General features: G+C 38.1%; 1 protein-coding gene across 3 annotated transcripts in view; it reads right to left on the bottom strand.

Annotated features, from left to right (window-relative positions):
* Positions 1 to 20,280, bottom strand: part of dock8 (dedicator of cytokinesis 8) — a 64,156-nt gene that overhangs the window by 30,885 nt on the left and 12,991 nt on the right. Inside the window, exons 2-11 of one of the 3 annotated variants that reach the window (XM_083553608.1) lie at positions 17,627 to 17,741; positions 10,705 to 10,880; positions 6,816 to 6,887; positions 6,581 to 6,689; positions 4,394 to 4,606; positions 4,086 to 4,171; positions 3,694 to 3,760; positions 1,536 to 1,685; positions 910 to 984; positions 656 to 815 (exon numbers count right to left, since the gene is read on the bottom strand). In XM_083553608.1, the coding sequence (XP_083409734.1) occupies positions 656 to 815; positions 910 to 984; positions 1,536 to 1,685; positions 3,694 to 3,760; positions 4,086 to 4,171; positions 4,394 to 4,606; positions 6,581 to 6,689; positions 6,816 to 6,887; positions 10,705 to 10,880; positions 17,627 to 17,741 (1,223 nt within the window). Of the gene's footprint in view, positions 1 to 655; positions 816 to 909; positions 985 to 1,535; positions 1,686 to 3,693; positions 3,761 to 4,085; positions 4,172 to 4,393; positions 4,607 to 6,580; positions 6,690 to 6,815; positions 6,888 to 10,704; positions 10,881 to 14,254; positions 14,378 to 15,095; positions 15,196 to 17,626; positions 17,742 to 20,280 lie in introns of those variants that run through there. The other 2 variants (XM_083553610.1, XM_083553609.1) reach the window with 2 other exon arrangements.

Genomic DNA, 20,280 nt, shown 5'->3' with positions numbered 1-20,280 from the left:
TCTTCTCTGAATTGATAAATATAACATAGATTATGATAATTATTTATTTGTTTTACTGAACAGACAAATATTAGCAAACTACAACATTAGATTGGATGTACAAAAATCACATAAATATTTCATTTCCACTAGTATGGAATCGGTAAAAAAGTTATTCCAAGATGACCATTACATTTTTAATTAGTTTAATAAAAAATAAAAACTTATTATTTATTTGTATCGAATTTTGTATGTGACATTGTAGCAGGAATATTGCAGATTGCATCATGAAATGCAATACATTGATGACTAAGCTAAATTACCTTATATATCTACTGTATTATATTTTCAACACAATTGTACTATAACATACTTATCAATATATCAATTAAATATTAGTTTCATCAAAAAAGTACATATTCATATAAAAAAAAAAAATCTGTAACAACATAAACTAGCAAAGTCAATTTATGAAGTCAGCCATATTGGAAAAACCTGCCTAAAGCCTGCTATTGACTGCAGAGCATAGATAAATCCAATAGGGGGCAGAAGACAAGTCTCAGATTGTATTAAACAGGTTTTTGAGGAAAGTATTTTTGATGCAGGAGGTGCAGAGGTCTCAGAAACTAATGTATCAAATATGATACATTTTGGCATTAAAGGTTAATACAATTACCATTGATGCTATCTGTGTCGGCTGTGTCTCGATCCAGTGTGGCTGTGCTGATCACATTCATGATGTTGACCGTACCAAAGGCGAAGGGCATCCGGTACTGACCCAACCTCTGACAGAAGTTCTCCGCTTGGTTTCGAAGCTTCTCCAGCTTGTCTTTGTTCTGAACGAAAGAGGGGTATAATATGTAAGAAAGGTGTATTTTTAAAACAAAGTAATTTATATTACTTTCAGAATTTTCTTTTTTCAGTCATCACCTTGGCATTGTCCGTCATTCCTACATACGGTTCTGCACAATCTCCAATCTCTCCCTGCTGCAGGACTTTCTCTAACTATTATATAGAGAAACATTAATGCCATCATAATCATGTTAAATATCACCATTTTCCTCTGTATCATTATCACTAAATATTAACTAAATGGACAAAAGTTTGTAGACACCTGAACAAAAGATTTATATATGCTTTTTGAACATCCCATTTTACATAAAGTCCCATTTACTGATATAATAACCTCCACCCTTCTGGGAAGATGTTCTGCTGGATTTTCAAGTTCGGTTGCCATCCCAAATGTGCTTAATAGAGTTGCGGTGAACCATATAACTTCATGGTTCTCGCTTTGTGTACAGCGGCATTGTCATGCTGGAACAGGTCTGGATTTCCTAGTTTAAGTGAAGAGAAAGCTTAATACAACCACATCCAAAGACATCCTATACAACTGGGTGTCTCCTACATTGTGGTAACAGTTTGGGGAAGAACCACTTATGGCTGGAAATATCAGGTATCCCAAGACTTTTGTCCATATAGTGTAGTCATTAAAATCGTGAAGTCAAAACCCAAAAAATATTTGGAGGTGAGGAGAAGTAGAGATGCAGTCGCTTTACCTTAACAACCAGGTAGATGTCTGGAGAAGGGTAGGAGATGGAGAAAATGGCAGCCCTTGCCAGTGTAGAGGAGTCCATACGAGGGGTGTGGGAGCGCAGAAGGGCTTTCATTTGATCTGTGTTTAGATCACAGTGGAAGTTCTCTGAAATCTAACAGAATAGTATCACATTAACATTTATACTTACACTGATCGGGCATAACATTATGACCACCTGGCTAATATTTTGTTGGTCCCCTTTTGCCAAAACAGTCCTGATCCGTAGAGCATTAACAGCATTAACTTCTTCAGCAATTTGAGACTCGGCCACCCATGACCCTGTTGCCAGTTGACCATTGTTCCTTCCTTGGACCACCTTTGATAGATACTGACCACTGCAGACCAGGAACATCCCACAAAAGCTGCAGATGCTCACACCCAGTTGTCTAGACATCATAATTTGCCACTTGTCAAAGTCACTCAAATATTTATGCTTGCCCATTTTTCCTGCTTCTAACACGTCAACTTTGAGGAAAAAATGTTCACTTGCTGCCTAATACATTTCTCCCACTAACAAGTGCCATGATGAAGAGATAATCAGTGTTATTCATTTCGCCAGACATAATGTAATGCCTGGAGGTGCAATATTTTCCACTGATTATTACAAAACCTAACCAAAAAAAAAAAAAGAAAACAATTAAAATTCATAGTGTGGACATAGTTTCATCAAAAATCACTATTAAATTTAGTAAAGATCGAGGCACCATGCATGCTTCTGAACTTGTACAGTAATAATAAGTAGTTTTTAGTAGACAAAAAACTAAGCCTAATGACCGCACTTGTTTCCGCTCAATTCTAATTCATTATAATGTATTTTTTCTTCACCTCGGGTACTATAGATTTCACTATAAACCTCAAATTAAATCTTAAATTACCCTAATACGGTAATCCCCCGCTTTTTCCGCCGTTCGAATCTCGCACGCCCGGTTTATCACGGAATTGCATTCACCACATAACTAATTTGTTTCGCTGATTTTAGACCAAAAAACGTATAGGAAATTGTTTTTATGGAGTTTTATGTTGAAATAATGAAATTTATTAATAAAAATATAATTATTAATTATAAAATGAAGTTATATTTTAATACAGTACAGTACTGTATACATAAACTAGCATTTCTGGGGTGCCGTCCTTTTACTGCGGTTTTCCGTTTATCGCGGACAGTTTTGGTACACAATATAGAGCTTTGTAAAAGTAATGACTCATAATAATTCATCAAGTATCACCCAGAATTTTATGGATGGTTCCACTGAACGTTTTTTTCCCACTTGTCATTTCCTAAAGCCCTACCTTCCATGCCAAGGTCACGGCTTGCTCATTAAGGATCTAAACTCGAATCCACATCTGAAATTCTCTCCATAGTTTAAAATGCTGTACAAATAAAATTTAACTTGAAATGAACATCCAATCTTCCAAAAAAAATATCCTGCTATCCCAAATATGTGGCAGAATTTGGGCTCTCTACTCTGAATCGTGCGGAATCATCTAGATACAGTACACAATGTCCAGATGTTACACTTCCTCGTGATTCCTGTCAAAACTGGGCTTGAAACTTGTTTAAGATGATAAATGTAGTACTTCTGGAAAACGATGACATCTGTTGTCTGTTTATTTCATGCAAAAAGAAATGCAAAGTAAAATTCAGTGCAGGATTCTGCTCTGGAAGGAAACGCACACTGATCCAGAGTTATTTTTAAAAATTCTAAACTGTTCACAGCAAGAGTAATGAAAGAACAGTAGGGGGAATACAGCTGAGAGAAAGTGGAGCACACTTGAAGAAATAAACAGTGACAGATATTGTGCCTATGTGCAACAAAATAAGGCTGTTTAACAGTCCCTGCTTTACACAAATTCACACAATTTGCAGCTCTCCCTATATGGTGGTTCTCATTACAGACACATCTAATGAAATAAACATGAATAGCCCTATCATACAGTAAATTGAAGTAGACAGTTCTGGGAGAACAGGCAACCCTAATCTAGATTAAGCAACTCACATAGAGAACACAGTCGCTATTCTTCAGTGGTCTATGCATCTCTATTGGCGGTCCTGATCAATAACTTTTAGAAGGACATCCACATTGAAAGACTACAAACGATGGCGCAGAGCAAATACTGACCTTTTTCTTTTCTTTCAGGTCATACAAGGCCATGGTGGCAAAAATAGGCTCGATCTCAATTTCAAACCTGCGAGGACAAAAGCACAAAAGCACGGGCTTATAAATAAATCATGACCACTCTGACAGTTGCACAGCCGGACACACCTCGATAATACAATCTCACTAAAACAATACAATACGCAATGAATACAAACTAACAGGTCGCTTTTGAAATTTGGTGAGAATATTGAAACCAGCTAAACTGTTTTATTATAGATAACAGGATGTCAACAACAGGTGTGTCAAAAAGGCATGAGCGGAAAAAAGTTGTGATAAGGCCAGATTTGATTGCTTTGAATCAAAGAATCCATTTACAGCAAAAAATAAAATAAAATAAATAAAGGGGGGATTACTTGATGCTCTGGCATCGCACTAGGATCCTGAGGCCCATGTGCTCCTTCGGAGACTCAGGAATAGGACGGATTTCCACTGCATCTTCCTGTAAAGGGATACAAAATCAGTCCAATCCAAATTCTTGAATACTGTGAATTTATTGATGAACTTATTGACTAATTAAATGTGGTGGACCTAGGCAATGTACTTACACTACACGAGCTGCCTGGCTACAACAAGTTTTAAAAAGCCTGGATTCATGTATAGAGAACATTGCTATAGAGGAGAACATCATTGATTAAAAGGTTGAGAATGCCTCATGGCTCACCTCATCAGTAGGTGGATAGAGGGCGAAAACTTCCGGATGGCGGTTGTTTTGTCTGGCTTCAAGGTTAATGCGGTCGAGGTCCTCAAAGTTACTGAACTGTAGAAGGTTGTCAAGGTGAGGGTCTGGCTGAAGCCCCCTGAGGTCGAAATCAGAGGAGGTGAGAGTGCGAGCACTGTCGTCATCGCATAACACTGCCAAAGACGGAGACTTCACCTACGAATCAGAGAAGCAGCAAAGAAAGTTACCGTGATGAAAGAAGAAAAGCACAAACTTACTGTTTAACAATGAAAATAAAAAATCATTAAAAAAATGCAAATACATCAGAAAAAGCTTCACTGTACCCAGTGCCATGTTTTTCTTGCTGATGCTGAACTACACGGTGGTATCAAAAAGTTTCTAGTTGCTATTATGAGCAACCATGTCTGCAAATTTTTTGTTAGAACAAATAGCAAATGTGAAATTCTGCGTAAAACTGGGCAAATCCGCCAGGGAGTTGTATGACATGACATATGTTGGACAAGTGGCGATGCAGCAACAAGTCATTCGAGGTGGCACGTGCACTTTAAGAGTGGAAGAACATCACTGGATCAGGAAGAGATCAGGAAGCCTTTCAACGAGCTCAACCCCCGGAAATGTCGAAACCATTCGCCAAATTGCGCATGATGATCATCGGAGAACAATCCACATGATCTCACTTCTGCACCCACCCTACTCTCCAGATTTGGTTCGCCCTCTTCCCATAGATGAAGATCCAGCTCGGAAAAGGCACCATTGTGAAACCATTATGGAGATCCAGCACGAATCACAGAAGGTGCTTTCCACGCTTTAAAAAGAAAACTTCCAGGACACATTCCAGAAGTGGCAGGAACGCTTGGAGAGCTGTATTGCAGTAAATTTTGATGCCACCTTGTATGGTATATCCCAAACTGATAATTGAATTAATACAGAAGAAAATGAACAAGATATAAACATAGGGTTCCAAAGCACATCATTCGCTCTTGAGAAATATATCTGCTTGTTGTGGGCCAGTGCTTTGGATAGGACATGTGGTGTTATTTATGTCACACATAATAGATATTTAAGTCCGGCTCTATTTGCGGTCAATATGTTTAAATGTGGGGGTGACCCTGCTAAATTGCCCCTTGGTGTGAAAAAATGTGTGAATGTGTGTGGATGGCGCCTTTTTTCTAATTCCTGTGATAAATTCAAAATTATCTCACAACAATTTGGTGACACACCTTTGTTGATTATTTTCACAAATCATTGTGTTTAATTTTGTATATATTGTTATTGACAGCATGTCTACTCATGTCTACTGTTTCTCTGGGATAGGCTCTGGATGCTTCAGTGGTTAACCATATTGAATGACTGATGAATGATTAAATACGTAGTGGCTGTTAATTATAACAGAAAAGAAGGCCACACTTTAAAACTATGGGTATTAACACAAAGTCGGTCTGCACGGTCCATTCTTCTGGGAAAGCTTTTGACTTGGTCTTAGTTGTTTTGGTGAAGGGTTTTAGCTGAGGGTGCACAGAGTTCATCCCAAAGTTATGCAGTAGGGTTCTGAACACTCATGTTCAGCCTCTCGATGGCAAACCGGAACTAATTTTGCGCACACAAGTTATTGTTATGATAAAACAGTTTACACTAAACAATATACATCTAAACTGGTATTAGAATCACTCTCAAACTGTGGTTATTAGGTTAAATATCTGTGAGTTGGGCTACTGTGTGTGCCAAGTGTAGCCACATCAGACTGTTAATTAACCTTAGAGGGAATCCCGTAAATCTGACTCGGGTTCCAAGCTCATGAAAAATACACGCTTTGAAACAAGCATCTTTGTATTGGATAATTAAGACTTGGCAAGTCGAGGCTAGACAGAGAGGAACTGGCTTAAACTAAATGAAAATGTCTGCTTCATTGTAGTTCTGGCCTCAAATTAAAAGGTGGTACAGAGCCAGCGAGTTGTGGGAAAGTTCCCCAGTTCTGTCCCTCTATTCATTCAAGCTCATGGACTTTCTCTGTTTTTACATGTCTCTCTGACACCCTGCCTATATGTTCAATCTCTTTATTGGTTTACATGAGTATATATTCATAGATGTGGTCATATCTGACGTTACATAAAGGCAGCATTAATAAATTGGTATCAGACACAAAACAACAGCAGAAATCATTGCATTTACCGGTTGCTCCTGTTTTTCCGGTTGGACATCAGACTCGAACGTTTGCCTCTGAAGTAGTTTGTGAAAGCCTGTCCTCTCAGAGTATGCGCTCCATCCATCCCCCTGGCATCTGTACATTAAAATAAATATGCGGTTAAACCTTGACCAGCTTCATTGCATTATAAGACACAGACACCAGCAATTTCTCCTGGAACATAAGTGTGATTTAACATACGTTAACAACGAAGTAGCTCACCTTCTGTTGACCACTAGCCAAGGCTGAGTGTAACTTTGCACACAGTCTCTCACATGGGGCTCTAATTCCACCCTGCGCACAAGAAACACAAATGCTTACACATGTCTCGCTCTTTATTCTTTCTCTCGATATGGTACATAAAGACGAGTGCCAAAGTAAACTGAAAACCAGTGGTTCATTTTGTTTAGGTCCATTTTCTCCCTTAGAGGGACGAATCACTGGATCTATGATTGTTGAAACATTTCAATCCTGATGAAACTATGAAACACTTCAATCCTGATGGGTGTGGTCTCTTCCAGGCTAACACCCACATCTGCAGTGCATAAGGGCTCAGCGAATGTTTTAATGTGTAATAGAAATGACGTAAATCACATGCTCAAGCCAATTGTTAGACAGCGTTCCACTACCTTCAGTAAACCACCAGCTGAAAGAATAGTGAGTTTTTTTTCTGTACAGTTCCAGAGGATGGGCTTAGAGAAGCTTTTTTAGCAGCTCACAACACTAACACACTTATGTTGTCCTTTTTTTAGTCCACACACCCTTTATATAATCCATAAGCTTGCCACAATTATAACACCTTTATCCTGAACAGGGATTTTTGAGCCAAGAATAAATTCAACCTCAGTTTTATTTTTTCTGGTTAATTTGCACAATTTCTCTTTATTTTTCATTTTATTTGGCCGGATTCACATTGCTATTACATCATTTTCATCCACCATTAATACTAATAAAATGCAAAGAACTCGTATTCGTTTCTCCCAACTCCCCCGCTGTCCCATCTTCACTTCCACTTTCGGTCCAACTTGAACTTCTGATTAATGTGCTGTCTCTAACTGGAGTTCAACTGCAGGCTTGGGGTCAAATGTCGCTGTGGGCAGTCTGCAAATATGAAAGTGCATCCATGCAGACTTGCTCTTGTATAAAAGCAGCTTCTGTATTCGTTCCTGTAAAAATCCCCTCTTGCAAGCGCAGCTACTTTAAGACAGTGCGAGAGACTATAGTACTACTTATTGACTGTTAGAATAGTAGTCTACTGGTATGAATAATACTGACCAGATCACACACAAAGAAGCTGCCAGACATTTCTTAGGTTTCTCAGAGCACATTATCACAACAAACAACCCGCAGACCTCAAAACTGTGTATTCCGTTTTTAAAAATCTAAATGTCCAGCTCCATCTGAGCACATCCACACTCACATGAAATAAATGATTGAGCTATCTACTGAGGCATCAGATGGCCATTTCCTCTTCCATAGCTACAACATCCACATTCCCTCGTACTTTCATATCAAATTTATAAAAAAAAAAAAATTTTTTGCTCAGCAAAATAGGGCTATTTTGATCCATATTTCAGTGCGCTCAGCATTCTAGCCTGGGAACATCATTCAAACACTTGGCGGAAAAGCTCCTTCCTTTCCTTTCATTCATTGGGTCTGGATTTTTTCACTGGATGGCAAGACTCCCAAAAAAAGTCGCTTAACAATCGCTGCTTAGACATCATATCAGATAGATGTGATAGAGCTGTGTAGCTACAACCTTGTTGACTAGAATGACAATAATGTAAATGAACCCAAGTAATACAGGTTAAGGGTGGAACAAAAGCGCAGTAGGTAACATTCTGGTTTACAGATGCAGCTTTTACAATTCAATACAGAGGTCAGTAAGTGCGTTCTCTAGAACATCTATTGTCTTCTGGATTTTGAATCGACCTCTGCTGTGTTGTTCCATAGTTCAAAACAAACACATACAAGTTTAAGACAATAATTGATAATTTATTATTTTATTTTACATTTTTATGCACCATTGTGTACTTTTCCACCTCCATTGTCAACCCCTAAATATTACCCAGTTTCAGGTTAATACGAAAATGTTTTCAAATACGTTAGTGTTAAAGTTTATGTTCGAGATGTTGTACAGCAAGAAGAGGTCATCATTTTGTAAATGTGTAAGCCTGTACTGAGTACTACAGTCCCATCAAAAAGAATCACAAATAAAATGAAGAAAACTAATTTTACGTCTCTGTTTGCACCCATTTTATGACATCATTTTGCTGTGAATCTTCATAAAACTGAAATTCCACCAGTAACAAGCTGAAGCATTGTTCCACTTGGATAAGAACCCAGACCCAGTACCCTGACTTTTTGGTTTATTGTTTAGAGCACACTAGAGTATGGGTGGAGTAAAATCACATCAGTAAAAGCCAAGAGAGTTAAAAATGAAATGATTGTTCAAAAACACAAGGCAAATGTGAAAGTGTTTTAAGTAAACGTTTAAAGCTGAAATTCACAAGGTTTTAATGCAAAGGTTTAAGGCTGAAACGGTTCCTCGAGTAATAAATAATTTGCCTCGATGCTTCATTAAACTCTTGAGCACTCTGGACAGGTAAACACAGAAGATGCTGCAGAATTAAAAAAATTGAGGAACAGAGAGAAAAAAACGAGGGGCGAGGAAAAAACTGAGGAAAGAAAATGGCAGAAAGTTTCCAAAGTTTGGGATCATTTTAAACTAAAACATGAAGAAAACACCGTACAGTGGGTTCAGCTTTTTAAAGAAATTTAAATAGATTTTTAAATATTTATTTATGATTTTTTTATTTATATATTTGTATTTATTGTTGATGTAATTGTGAAGAGTGGGTTTAGTTTCACAGATATTTCTGTATGTAATTTCAGCAATAAAAATGTTAATTAAAAAAAAAAAAAAAAGTAAACAAATTATTCGTTCATTTTAAAAGAGCCGTCTTATTTTCTCTTGTATATTAAGTATATTTTGCTCTTTAATAAAAAAAACTAATAAAAGTACTTCTTATCCGATTATTTGATGGAATAATGTGTAATATATCCGATTATTAAAATAATTAATAACTGCACCACTACAGAGGACCCTAAATGGACATGGATATAAATTAATATGACTTTTCTGTGACACTTAACAATTTTTTTTATTAACTTTTTTTCTCTTTTCAGTAATTTTTTTTTATTCCAGATTTATAATCTAGTACTACTGTAATGTACAAACCAAATGGCCAGTCTGGTGGCAAGGTTTAACTTACTTTTCACCTTTTCACAAAAAAACGTCTGGGGGTGTGTTTGAAAAGGGTGTGTCTCTTTCCGCTGTCACATCCCGTCTCGAATGATACACAAGAAATATAACACGACAGGGCTTGCTGTAGACAAAATTAAATCACCCGTAGTGTGGAATAATACAGACTGAAGTGAAGCAGAGAAGCCTGGTTTATACTTTACTCAAGACTTGCATGCAAGTGGAGGAGCAACAGCAATAAACACATTGCCTGAGCACTTTGTGTACATCTAAAGGATTAAAAATAGCATTTATTATATTAGGTTTGCTAAAGACAAAACATTTTTCAGCATTTTCTAAGAGTTAATGTGTTTAACAGTGATGATAAAACACTCTGGCATGCTGCGTTTCCCTTTAATGCCTTCCGCTGTCATTGTCATCATGTCATCATGGTATCATGAGCGGCATTTTAAACCGAAAATACTAAAAGTATTGACTAATCTAGAATGTCTAGTGGAGAGAGATAACAAAATAGAACTTGGGGTAGACTTGAAGGCAATATGAGAGGCTTTTAAAATCCAAGTATGCGATCTGAGACAACAGTAGCTTGTTTAGTTTCGATAGGAGGACACCTGAATTTGATTTTATTGATTGAACCTGTCTCTGAGGAAAATTTCAAAATATTAGCAAACAAAATCTATTTTCGAAGCTACAGTGAGATTTTGCGTTCAATTCTAATAAAAATAAATAAATAAATAAAACCTATAAAAAAAAAGGAAAAATTGGAAGCCCCTGATTCGCAGGCTTTACCATTGTAATTATTTAATTAATCATTATATTACTTTTATGAAACATTTCATTACTTACCCGTCCTCTGGGACAGAGTGGTAGGCGGTTCGACATTCCCTGTCCAATAAATCCACCTCCAGGTCATCATCAGGGAATTCGCCCAGCTCCTGCATGAGCTCGACATCTCCACTGCGCAGCTGTGTCATCAGAAATTCCTCCACGTCCAACGGCTCCACTGCGTCATACGTCTGAGGCTGAACGAACCCATTCACATAAAACACAACATAGCAGTTAATGCATTTCTGCAGTGCATGCATTGTGAACAAAAACAATCATCCAAAGCTAATTGTCTTTATTTACGCTTTTCAAAAAAGTCAACATCACAAACTCTGGATCAATATACTGCCTAAGCACAACTGCTGATTCCTCAGGGATTTCATTTTTCATAAATATTCCGCAAAAAGTGCCATAGCCTTCGAACACAAAGCAGAAGCCACAGAGAACTTGAGCGTAACTTCCCTTCCCCTGTTCTGCAAATGCTCTTCAAACCACAATCGATTAACTAAAGGCATGGTCAGCACTTGCAAAATACTGAGCATACAGAAAAAAAAACTACCAAGATTTCATCTCTCAAGCATATCTACTGTAGACATAGATGGAAATAGATCCTTTCTTTGTATAGATCTGCACAGATTGTGTTTACTCTTCATGACAGGCATACGAATGTAGTCAAATTTATTTCTAGGTTTTTCAGTAATTCTGCAAGTAGTAAAGCTTGAAAATTAAGGGTTCAACAATCATTGCAGCAAAGGAATAATGAAACAATGAGCATGTAAGAAACTATGCGCATGGACAACAATATTTCTTGGAAAATAACACTTTCAGGTTTTCCCAATTGGAACCACACCTCCGTGTACATTTTAGCCTTGAAACTAGATTACAGAGTAGAGATCTGAGGCCGATTGATTCGCATCTCGATGCATAGCCAAAGATTTGATAGCAAACTACCAAACACAATAAGGTTCAATGCAATACAATGAAAAAAATATGATGCTCTGCAATTCAACATGGCACAGATAGTTATTTCTATGGTTCAGACAGAGAGCAAATCATACATTTATTTAAGTCTCTTCTGACTTCAAACTCATGACCCTTTAACAAGCCTTTGTAGTGCAAAATAAATAAATAAATAAATAAGATTAAATAAAACCAGATTTTTTTCTGGTTTGCCTCCAGGAAGAAGCATCTCTACCTCTGGCATGTTAATCTATATTCTATGTGACTATCAGGATACACCTCGGTCTCGTGTGTTGAGATACGTCATATACACGTAGCAGCAGTAGTGCTGAGAGAACGTGCATGAGAAAGAGTTTAAGACGACGATATCAATCTACATATAAAATGTTGGTCACAATATAATGGTCACTATCTAAATAATAAAAGAATAGCGCATCTACTAATAATTATTTATAAATAAATCTTTTTTTTTTTACAGAATGCAAATATGTGTAACATGATGAATCGCGATACAAATGCTAACTTGTACCCGATGCACACTTTTTTAAAATCAATGAATCACATTGTTAACGTTTACACGATGCATCCCTGTGAATCAGTGAGTCTTACATTGCTATTACAGAGTGATTGCATTTTAGTGTGGCACCACTGCAACATGCTAATAAAAAAGAAATGCAAAAAAATAGTGGATCCATATCCATTTCTGATGCCAAGTACAGGATTCATTCTTCTAAAAGCAATGGGTTTTTGAAGAGTTTAACAATGTTCAATGCAATGCAGATTAAGATTTTGCTTTTCGGCATGGCATGCTCACCTTGCGTTTTGAACAGAAAACAATATGTGCCATGCTGCATTTTGCCCCGGTGTTATTGTTTATCCGCCTGCTATGGAAGCTTCTCCAGACAAAACATTACCTATAAGCAATAACAGCGCATGGAGAAAGTACAGCAGCCTGAAGCCTCAGTTCTTCCCTCTTTATGAAGGACACTAGAGTGTAAATGATAAGCCATGTCACCAGGCAATAATGTCACCAGTCTCCTGAATATTTGATGTTCAAACCAAAAAATAAAAAGCAGTATTTTTGTATTTAATAAGAAAAAAAAAGTATATAAAACATGCAGCTGACCAGCAAACTCAATAACCTTACTGGGAAAAAAAGAACAAGGCTGAAGAAATGAGACGCAGTAAATAATGTTTCTGTGCTGACAGTAACTGCTGCGACCACACTGTTGGAAATATGCACTGCCTTCTGTAATATCCAACTATTACACAGAACAATAACAGCTGGGCATGTTCTATCATGAGGGTGCTCAGGCATGTTGATGAACAAACTTAGCAGTGCGTCAGCGCCTCGAGTATTAATTCATCCAAGCATCAACTTAAAGTGAGTTTCCAAAAGCTTTGGTAGCAAAGGGAGCAAAAGAGTTCCGAACGCGAGAACTCATTTGTTTTAGAATTCTCTCATTAGATTTTTTTTTGAAGATCGCTTATCTAAACAACAGGATATGAAACTGTAATCTATTAAGTCAAATGATCCTAAAACGATTTATGGCATAAATGAAGCTGTGTAATAGGTGTACTGTTGGCCTGAGGCCATGCAAAAGCCTCTGGATAACATGAATAAACTACACACATGACTAAAGAAAAAAACACCATTCTTTTTTTAAGAGATGAAACTTTCATGTGATCTTGCTGTCATAGTTTGCTCACTTGTCCACCTAAAAATGTAAAGTCACTGCAAGAGAACACAAGGTTTTTAGACCGATCAGCTTTATCCAATGATCAAAGAATTCTAGCGTGACAGGCGTGCCATCTTCCTGGATGGCACCGTGCACGAGGGATCACTGAATCGTTTAATGAGGATGGAAATTATGTAAATGATATGCGCTGGCCTTCTCAGTCACCAGCTTTCGAACAGCTGGGAGAGATTTTAAGGCTGCGGGGTTAGACAGCTCTCTCTACCACCATCATCAAAATATGTGAATAAGTGAATAACTTGCTGAAAATATTTTGATGTTCATCTAGCCAGTACTATTCCAGATATGTGGAGAATCTATGCCAAGGTGCAATGAAGCTGTTCCAGCGGCTTTTCTAGGCTCAAACAGCATTTCAGTAGGCCATGTTGAAATGTGTTAGATTTGGTAATATGTCCTTTCCTTTGCTCTTTCTGTAATATTTGCTCTAATCCTTTAAAGAAACCGTTTGTACTCTGTTGCCAGTTTGCTACTTGTCTAAATAAGTACAACAATCCCACAATTCTTAAGAATGATCCAGCATTATAATATTTATAAAGCTTATCAGCATGGCTGGAACTACTTTACCCTGCAGATGGCTGATTCTATGGATCACAAATGCAGCTGAGAAATACATATTAATGCGGTCAATTTTGGAATTATGCACTTGGAATACTGTAATACAGTTCTACCTCATCAATACCGTTTCTTTTTTTTCACAGTACTGTATTGTATAAGTAATAATAAAAAGGCATAAATTTTCCCTACAATTTCAAATTTTGCTTGACAAATTGTACAATGATTATTATTGTACAATGTTTTTGACAGGCACACAAAGCTATCTTGTAATCAGATACAGTGTATAAAATAACATTTACCTTGTTGTAAAGGTTGACACTTTTCATCTTAATATCTTCTTTTGTCCCTCTGTAAAAAACGTACTGCTTTCCTTTCCAGACTTCTTGATTACCCACTTCATGACCCATGATTTAGTCTTAAAATGCATAGAAAGCACAGAAGAGAACACTTTGGAGTGCACTCTATGGTGCTGTTAACGATCTAACATGAGACTCTTTGTGTATCTGATTTACTGTGAGACTGAAGCGTTCACGGGTTTCATCGCGAGAGTCTGTGTCAAGTTCCGAGAATGCAATGAGCGCCAAGGTATTACTGTAGATATTAATGGTCTATTTCAAAACTGAACAGAGGCATGTGCATATCTTTTTAGACACTACATAGACAAAAGTAAATTTTGTCCATGTAGACACACAATTGTATAGGATGTTTTTGTGTTCAGTTGCATTACATTTTCCCTTTCACTAGGAAACCCAAACCTGTTTTAGCATGACAATGCCCCTGTGTACAAAGCCAGCAAAGTTTGGTCACATTATCAGTCTTGATATATCATCAGCATGACTCAAAATAAGTGTTGCACAGCTCATCTGCACAGCCTGTGCAGTTCTCTTAAGAAAGGAATGCTAAGCAAAAAGCTCATATATGCATTTTCATTAAACCCAACAACATTCAGTTCTGGGCCAAAACTCGTCAAATCTATCAGACACAACAAACCTGTCATTACAACTTCCTGTTCTTTAACAATTTGCATTAAAGTGTTTACACTGACTGATTAGAGTTAAGCTACTACCTATTCCAAGTCATAACACTTCACAGCTGAAAGAGCAGGTGCATCCCTGAAAATTCAAATATATAAAGTCTCACCTGGTGTCTCCACTGCCAGCAAAAAGAACAAAATGGCGATGCCGGAAACAAAATGCCTGGGTGCTTGTTTCTTCACAACTCTTCCTCTATACGACACACCATACCGCTAGATGTCTGATAAGAGGATGTGATGTCATCACCACTTCCTTTTACCAGTGCTGGTTAAATGCAGAAGCACATAATCTACACAGTGGCAGACGTAGCCAGTAGGTGTCGGTAGGAGTTTATGACCATGGACACATTCACCATTACTGGCTACACTGCCTTTTCTTGTGACTTGTTGTCACAAGGTATAATATTAGCACACACATTATTAAATTAACACTATAAAGTTTGTGGACACTTGACAATTCGATACGTATGGGCTTTTTTTTTTTTAACATTACATTTTACATTTACCTCCACTCTTCTGGAAAGATGTTCCACTACATTTTGGAGCATGCTTGTGCAGATTTGTGCTCATTCAGCCACAAGGACATTAGTAAAGTCAGGTACTAATGTAGGCGAGGTGAGGAGGCCTGGGGTGCAGTCAGCGTTCCAATTTATTCCAAAGGTTTCAAGTAATTCGATGTTAAAGCTCTATGGCAGACCACTCTAAATCTGCCACTCTATTCCATGTTAAGCATATCTTCCAGGAGCTGAATTTGTGCACAAGGGCATTGACATGCTAGTATTGCATAATGCTACTGCAGCCAAAAAAATCCTGTACAATTTTGTGCCTCCGACTTTGTGGTAACAGTTTGGGAAAGAACCACATATGGCTCAAAAAGTCAAGTGTACCATTACTTTCGTTCATGTAGTGAACAAAGAATATACATGTGCCTCTGTTCCATTTGGAAATAGATCACTTGAAAATAAAGTAATACCTCGGCACTAGTCGCAAGCCCAGAGTCTTATGTTGGATCGCAAACAGTGTCAAAGTGCCTCTTGTGCTTTTTGTGCATTTTAAGACTAAATTATTGGTCCTAAAGTGGTTAAAAATGATTCCAAGAATCCTGAAAAGGATAGAAATAAGTTTTCTTACAGAGGGACAAAAAGAAGATATTAAGAAGACACTGGGGCAGAACCAGTCTAGTGTCCCAATACTTTTCCGCTGATACATTTACATTTGCGCCATTTAGCTAACGCCCTTGTCCAGAGCGACGTACAAAAGTGCTTCGAGTCTCTAACAATGAATAAATCAACCCTGGTCCGGCAAATTACAAACTTAAGATCAGGGGGAGTGGTGGCTCCAGCGGTTAAGGCGCTGGGTTACCGATCGGAAGGTCGGGGGTTCAAGCCCCGGTATCGCCAAGCTGCCACTCTTGGGCCCTTGAGCAAGGCCCTTAACCCTCTATGCTCCAGGGGACCCTTACGAGAAAAATAAATCAAGGACCGTGACGTCGGAGTGATGTGGGTCCGCCTTCCCGTGGGCTCACCACCTGCAGGAGGGACCGTAAGGGACCGGTGCTGAGAGGATTGGGCAGCAGTCGAAGGCGGGGGCCTTGACAGCCCGATCCCTGGACACGGAGAAGTGTCTGAGGAATCTGCTTAGACTGCTGCCCCTGTGACCCGAATTACGGATAAGCGGGAGAAGATGAAATGATGAAATGAGATCAGACTATAACTCTTGATTTTTAAAAAGCAAACTTGGAAAGTGATAATTTGTGTTTCAGGAAGAGGAAAATGGTGTATGTTTATATGGAAATGTGCTAATGCAATTGAACAATTCTTATCAAATAAGTATTTATTCAAATGATCAAATACTAAGCTGTGTGTTTTTAATGTTGTTAATAACTCTAGAGCAATTAAGTGAAAAAATAAGCCTTAAAAACTCAAACACTAGTCTTTCACAAAAATGTGTATTTATGTAAACATCTGGCAGCCGTCTAAAACAAGACTAGCAGCATGGACATAATAATGTTCTAACAAAATGAACAGAAGCTGGTGCTGTTAATTCTTAATAACACTATACTTTCATCATTGCCGTACTGTTACATGACCTCTCACTGACATCGCTTTTCAGGCCTGTGTGACAGACAGGGATTATGGAATTAAAACGCATCCAGCGTCCTAAATCTTACCATATGAACGAGTTTTTGTGTGTGTATATCTGTGTGTGTGTGTGTGTGTGTGTGTGTGTAAGATGTAGGAAAAGGGAGGATGGAGCAATCTAATAGAGTTGACCTATTTTCAGCAGAGAAGGTTTTTAGAAGCAGGTTAGAAATGAACACACACGCACAGTAACACATGTACACACGCGTACACACACAAGCTTTCACAGACATACTGAGATGCTTACACTCACAAAAAATTTTTTTTAACCACATCTTTCTTCTTCCTTTGTACACACACACCTGCACTCATGTTTACTCATGTACACATATATGCACACACCCATTTTTTTTTCAATCCACATCTTTCTCTTACCTTCACACGCTTCCTTCACTGTGTCACGTTTCAGTCACGTAGTTTTCTGAGACACATCGCAACTCTAAATCCAAACACCCAAAAATGCAAAATGATGCAAACATGAAAGAGAAACCACTCACAACGTTAAAGTAGACAGATCCAGAGGCGCTGGAGCTGTGGCGGTGGTGCAGGCCGCTCTGAGCAGGGCCATGGTTGAGCCCACCGAAGTGCTTGCGGATTTCAGCAGATGAGTGCCTGGGACATACAGGATGGAGGGAGGAAGACAGAGGGGAGAGTTGCAAGAGAAGAAAGAGGTGACACAGTTTAGTGAAGCTGTTTCGAGATGCCGTACGCACTGCTACATCGCTAACTCATAAGCTAACTTTGTGCTGTAATCAGAAACACTCCCATGTGCTAATCCTAACCTTTGAATTCATAATACACTCAAACTGAACATCCTTTCAATACATGTTTTACTGGTTTCCTTGGTTCTATTTTCGACTTTTCTCTTTACAACTAGAAAGTACATATTTCCACCAAACAGTGGCAGCCCGAAAAGAATGTTTTCCCTTTTAATCTGGATTCTGTCAAGGTTTCTTCCTCTTATCGGCTCTTGGAGTTAACCACTGCTGATTCCGTCTTACAGATAAAAAAAAATTACATTCAGACCGTTTATTTAGTTCTGGGTATATTTTAGTTATAATAAACCAATAAGACTAAACAGGGAATAAAATAACACTCAGTTGTTGTTCTGCTATAGTAAAGGAAAAATTGCATAGAGGCATTTACTCTGCAAATTCCCTCATAACCTTCATTAAACTACTAATCAGTGATGGACGAAATACACAAACCATGTATTTGAGTTAAAGTGGAGATAAAATATTACTCCAGTAAAAGTGCTTTCACTTGAGTAAAACTACAAAAGCACTTGCCTTAAAATGTACTCAAATATCAAAAGTACTATGATTTATTTATTATTGATTATATCAACTCAGTTTATGTAAAAAGATTCAATTGTTGCTCTTAGCACACCATTCTATGAATAGAAGGATATTAATGAGTCAAACACTGATTGATACAGTGTCTATTAAAATTAGCATCAGCAAACAAATAAAGCCACAGGTGTTGTGTCAAGTTTGAGTCAGGAGTTTCTTCCATTATTTATTCCTCTCTAAATGTTCTGCTTGCTTTTGAACTGATGCTGAACTGTATGATGGTGTTGAGTAGATACCACCAAGCGCCAATCAAAACAAGTTCTAAACAGCGCACGCTCTACCCCGATTGGTGGCTTGTTGCGTGATTGACCAGTTACGTTTTTATCCTCATAAATGAAAGGGAACGACTGATTTCACAAAATGTAGTTGAATAAAAAGTTGTAAAGATATTTGATTTTGAAATGTATTGAAGTTAAAGTAAAAGTCTCCCTAAATGGAAATACTTAAAAAAAAAATTACAGATATACGAATAAGCTACTTAAGTACAACGAATTACATTTACTCCGTTACTGTCCACCACTGCTAAAGACTCAGATATTTCAAGGGCAACTGAACTGTGATGTAGAATTAGGTTCCCCTTTTGAATGTGTGTTCTGGTCTAATTGTATTTTTGCTTTGATGTAAACGATGAGTGCTGTTTCTTATGGGTTCAAGTATGTACCAATTATTATTATTAGTAATAATAGTAGTGGTGGTGGTAATACTATTAGTGAGATAAGAGATTTCCCAATGGGATGAATGTCTGCCTGTCTGCCAGATAGAACTTTATTCTTTATTCTCTTATTATTAAACCCAAAGGAAATTTTTTGGCTAGAGACTGCTTCAGAAAAATTTATATATCATCTGTCTCCATACCCCCCGTGCTCTACATCTGCCTCTTTCAACCCAACTACCTGCACCACCCTCACATACTTCTCTGACACACCTGACTCCCTCATACAATACAACAACTCCTCTCTCGGCACAATGCAACTCCTTCTGACCTTCTCTATACTTCTCCATCAACATTCTTAAAGCAAATAATGCGTCTGTGGTGCTCTTCCTCGGCATGAAACTATACTGCTGCTCACAGACGGTCACCTTTTTTCTCCTGGCTTCCACTACTCTTTCCCATAACCTAATGGTGTGACTTGATCAACTTAATTCCCCTGTAGTTACTGCAGGTCTGCACATCTCCCTTATGCTTAAAGACCGGTACCAGCACACTCCTTCTCCATTCCTCAGGCATCTTCTCACCTTCCAAAATCCTGTTAAACAATCTTGTTAAAAACTCCACTGCCATCTCCCCTAAACATCTCCATGCTTCTACCGGTATGTCATCTGGTCCAACCGACTTTTCACTCTTCATCCTTTAAATTGCTGCTCTCACTTCCTCCTTACTAATCCTATCCACTTCCTAAATCACCAACTCCACATCATCCAACCTTCTCTCTCTCTCATTTTTCTTGTTCATCAGCTGCTCAAAATACTCCCTCTATATTCTCAACACACTCTTTATTGCTCTAACTTGCACCACATCCTTCCCAGCTCGGTCCCTCTGTCTGGCCAATCGGTATAAATCCTTTTCTCCTTCCTTAGTGTCCAATCTCTCATACAGCTCCTCATATGCCTTTTCCTTGGCTTTCGCCACATCCCTCTTCACCTGCTGCCGCATCTCCTTGTAAACCTGCCTACTTTTTACATCTCTCTGTTTTGCCAACCTCTTTCCCCTTATGCTTTCCTCCACCTCCTCATTCCAACACCATGTCTCCTTGTCTTTATTTCAATTTCCAGATGTCACACCAAGTACCTTTCTAGTT

This window comes from Silurus aristotelis, assembly GCF_946808225.1.
Source record: "Silurus aristotelis genome assembly, chromosome: 11".
NCBI classification, from domain to species: domain Eukaryota; kingdom Metazoa; phylum Chordata; class Actinopteri; order Siluriformes; family Siluridae; genus Silurus; species Silurus aristotelis.
The sequence above is the reverse complement of the archived record's forward strand: the minus strand, read 5'-3'. Positions and strand labels throughout refer to the sequence as shown.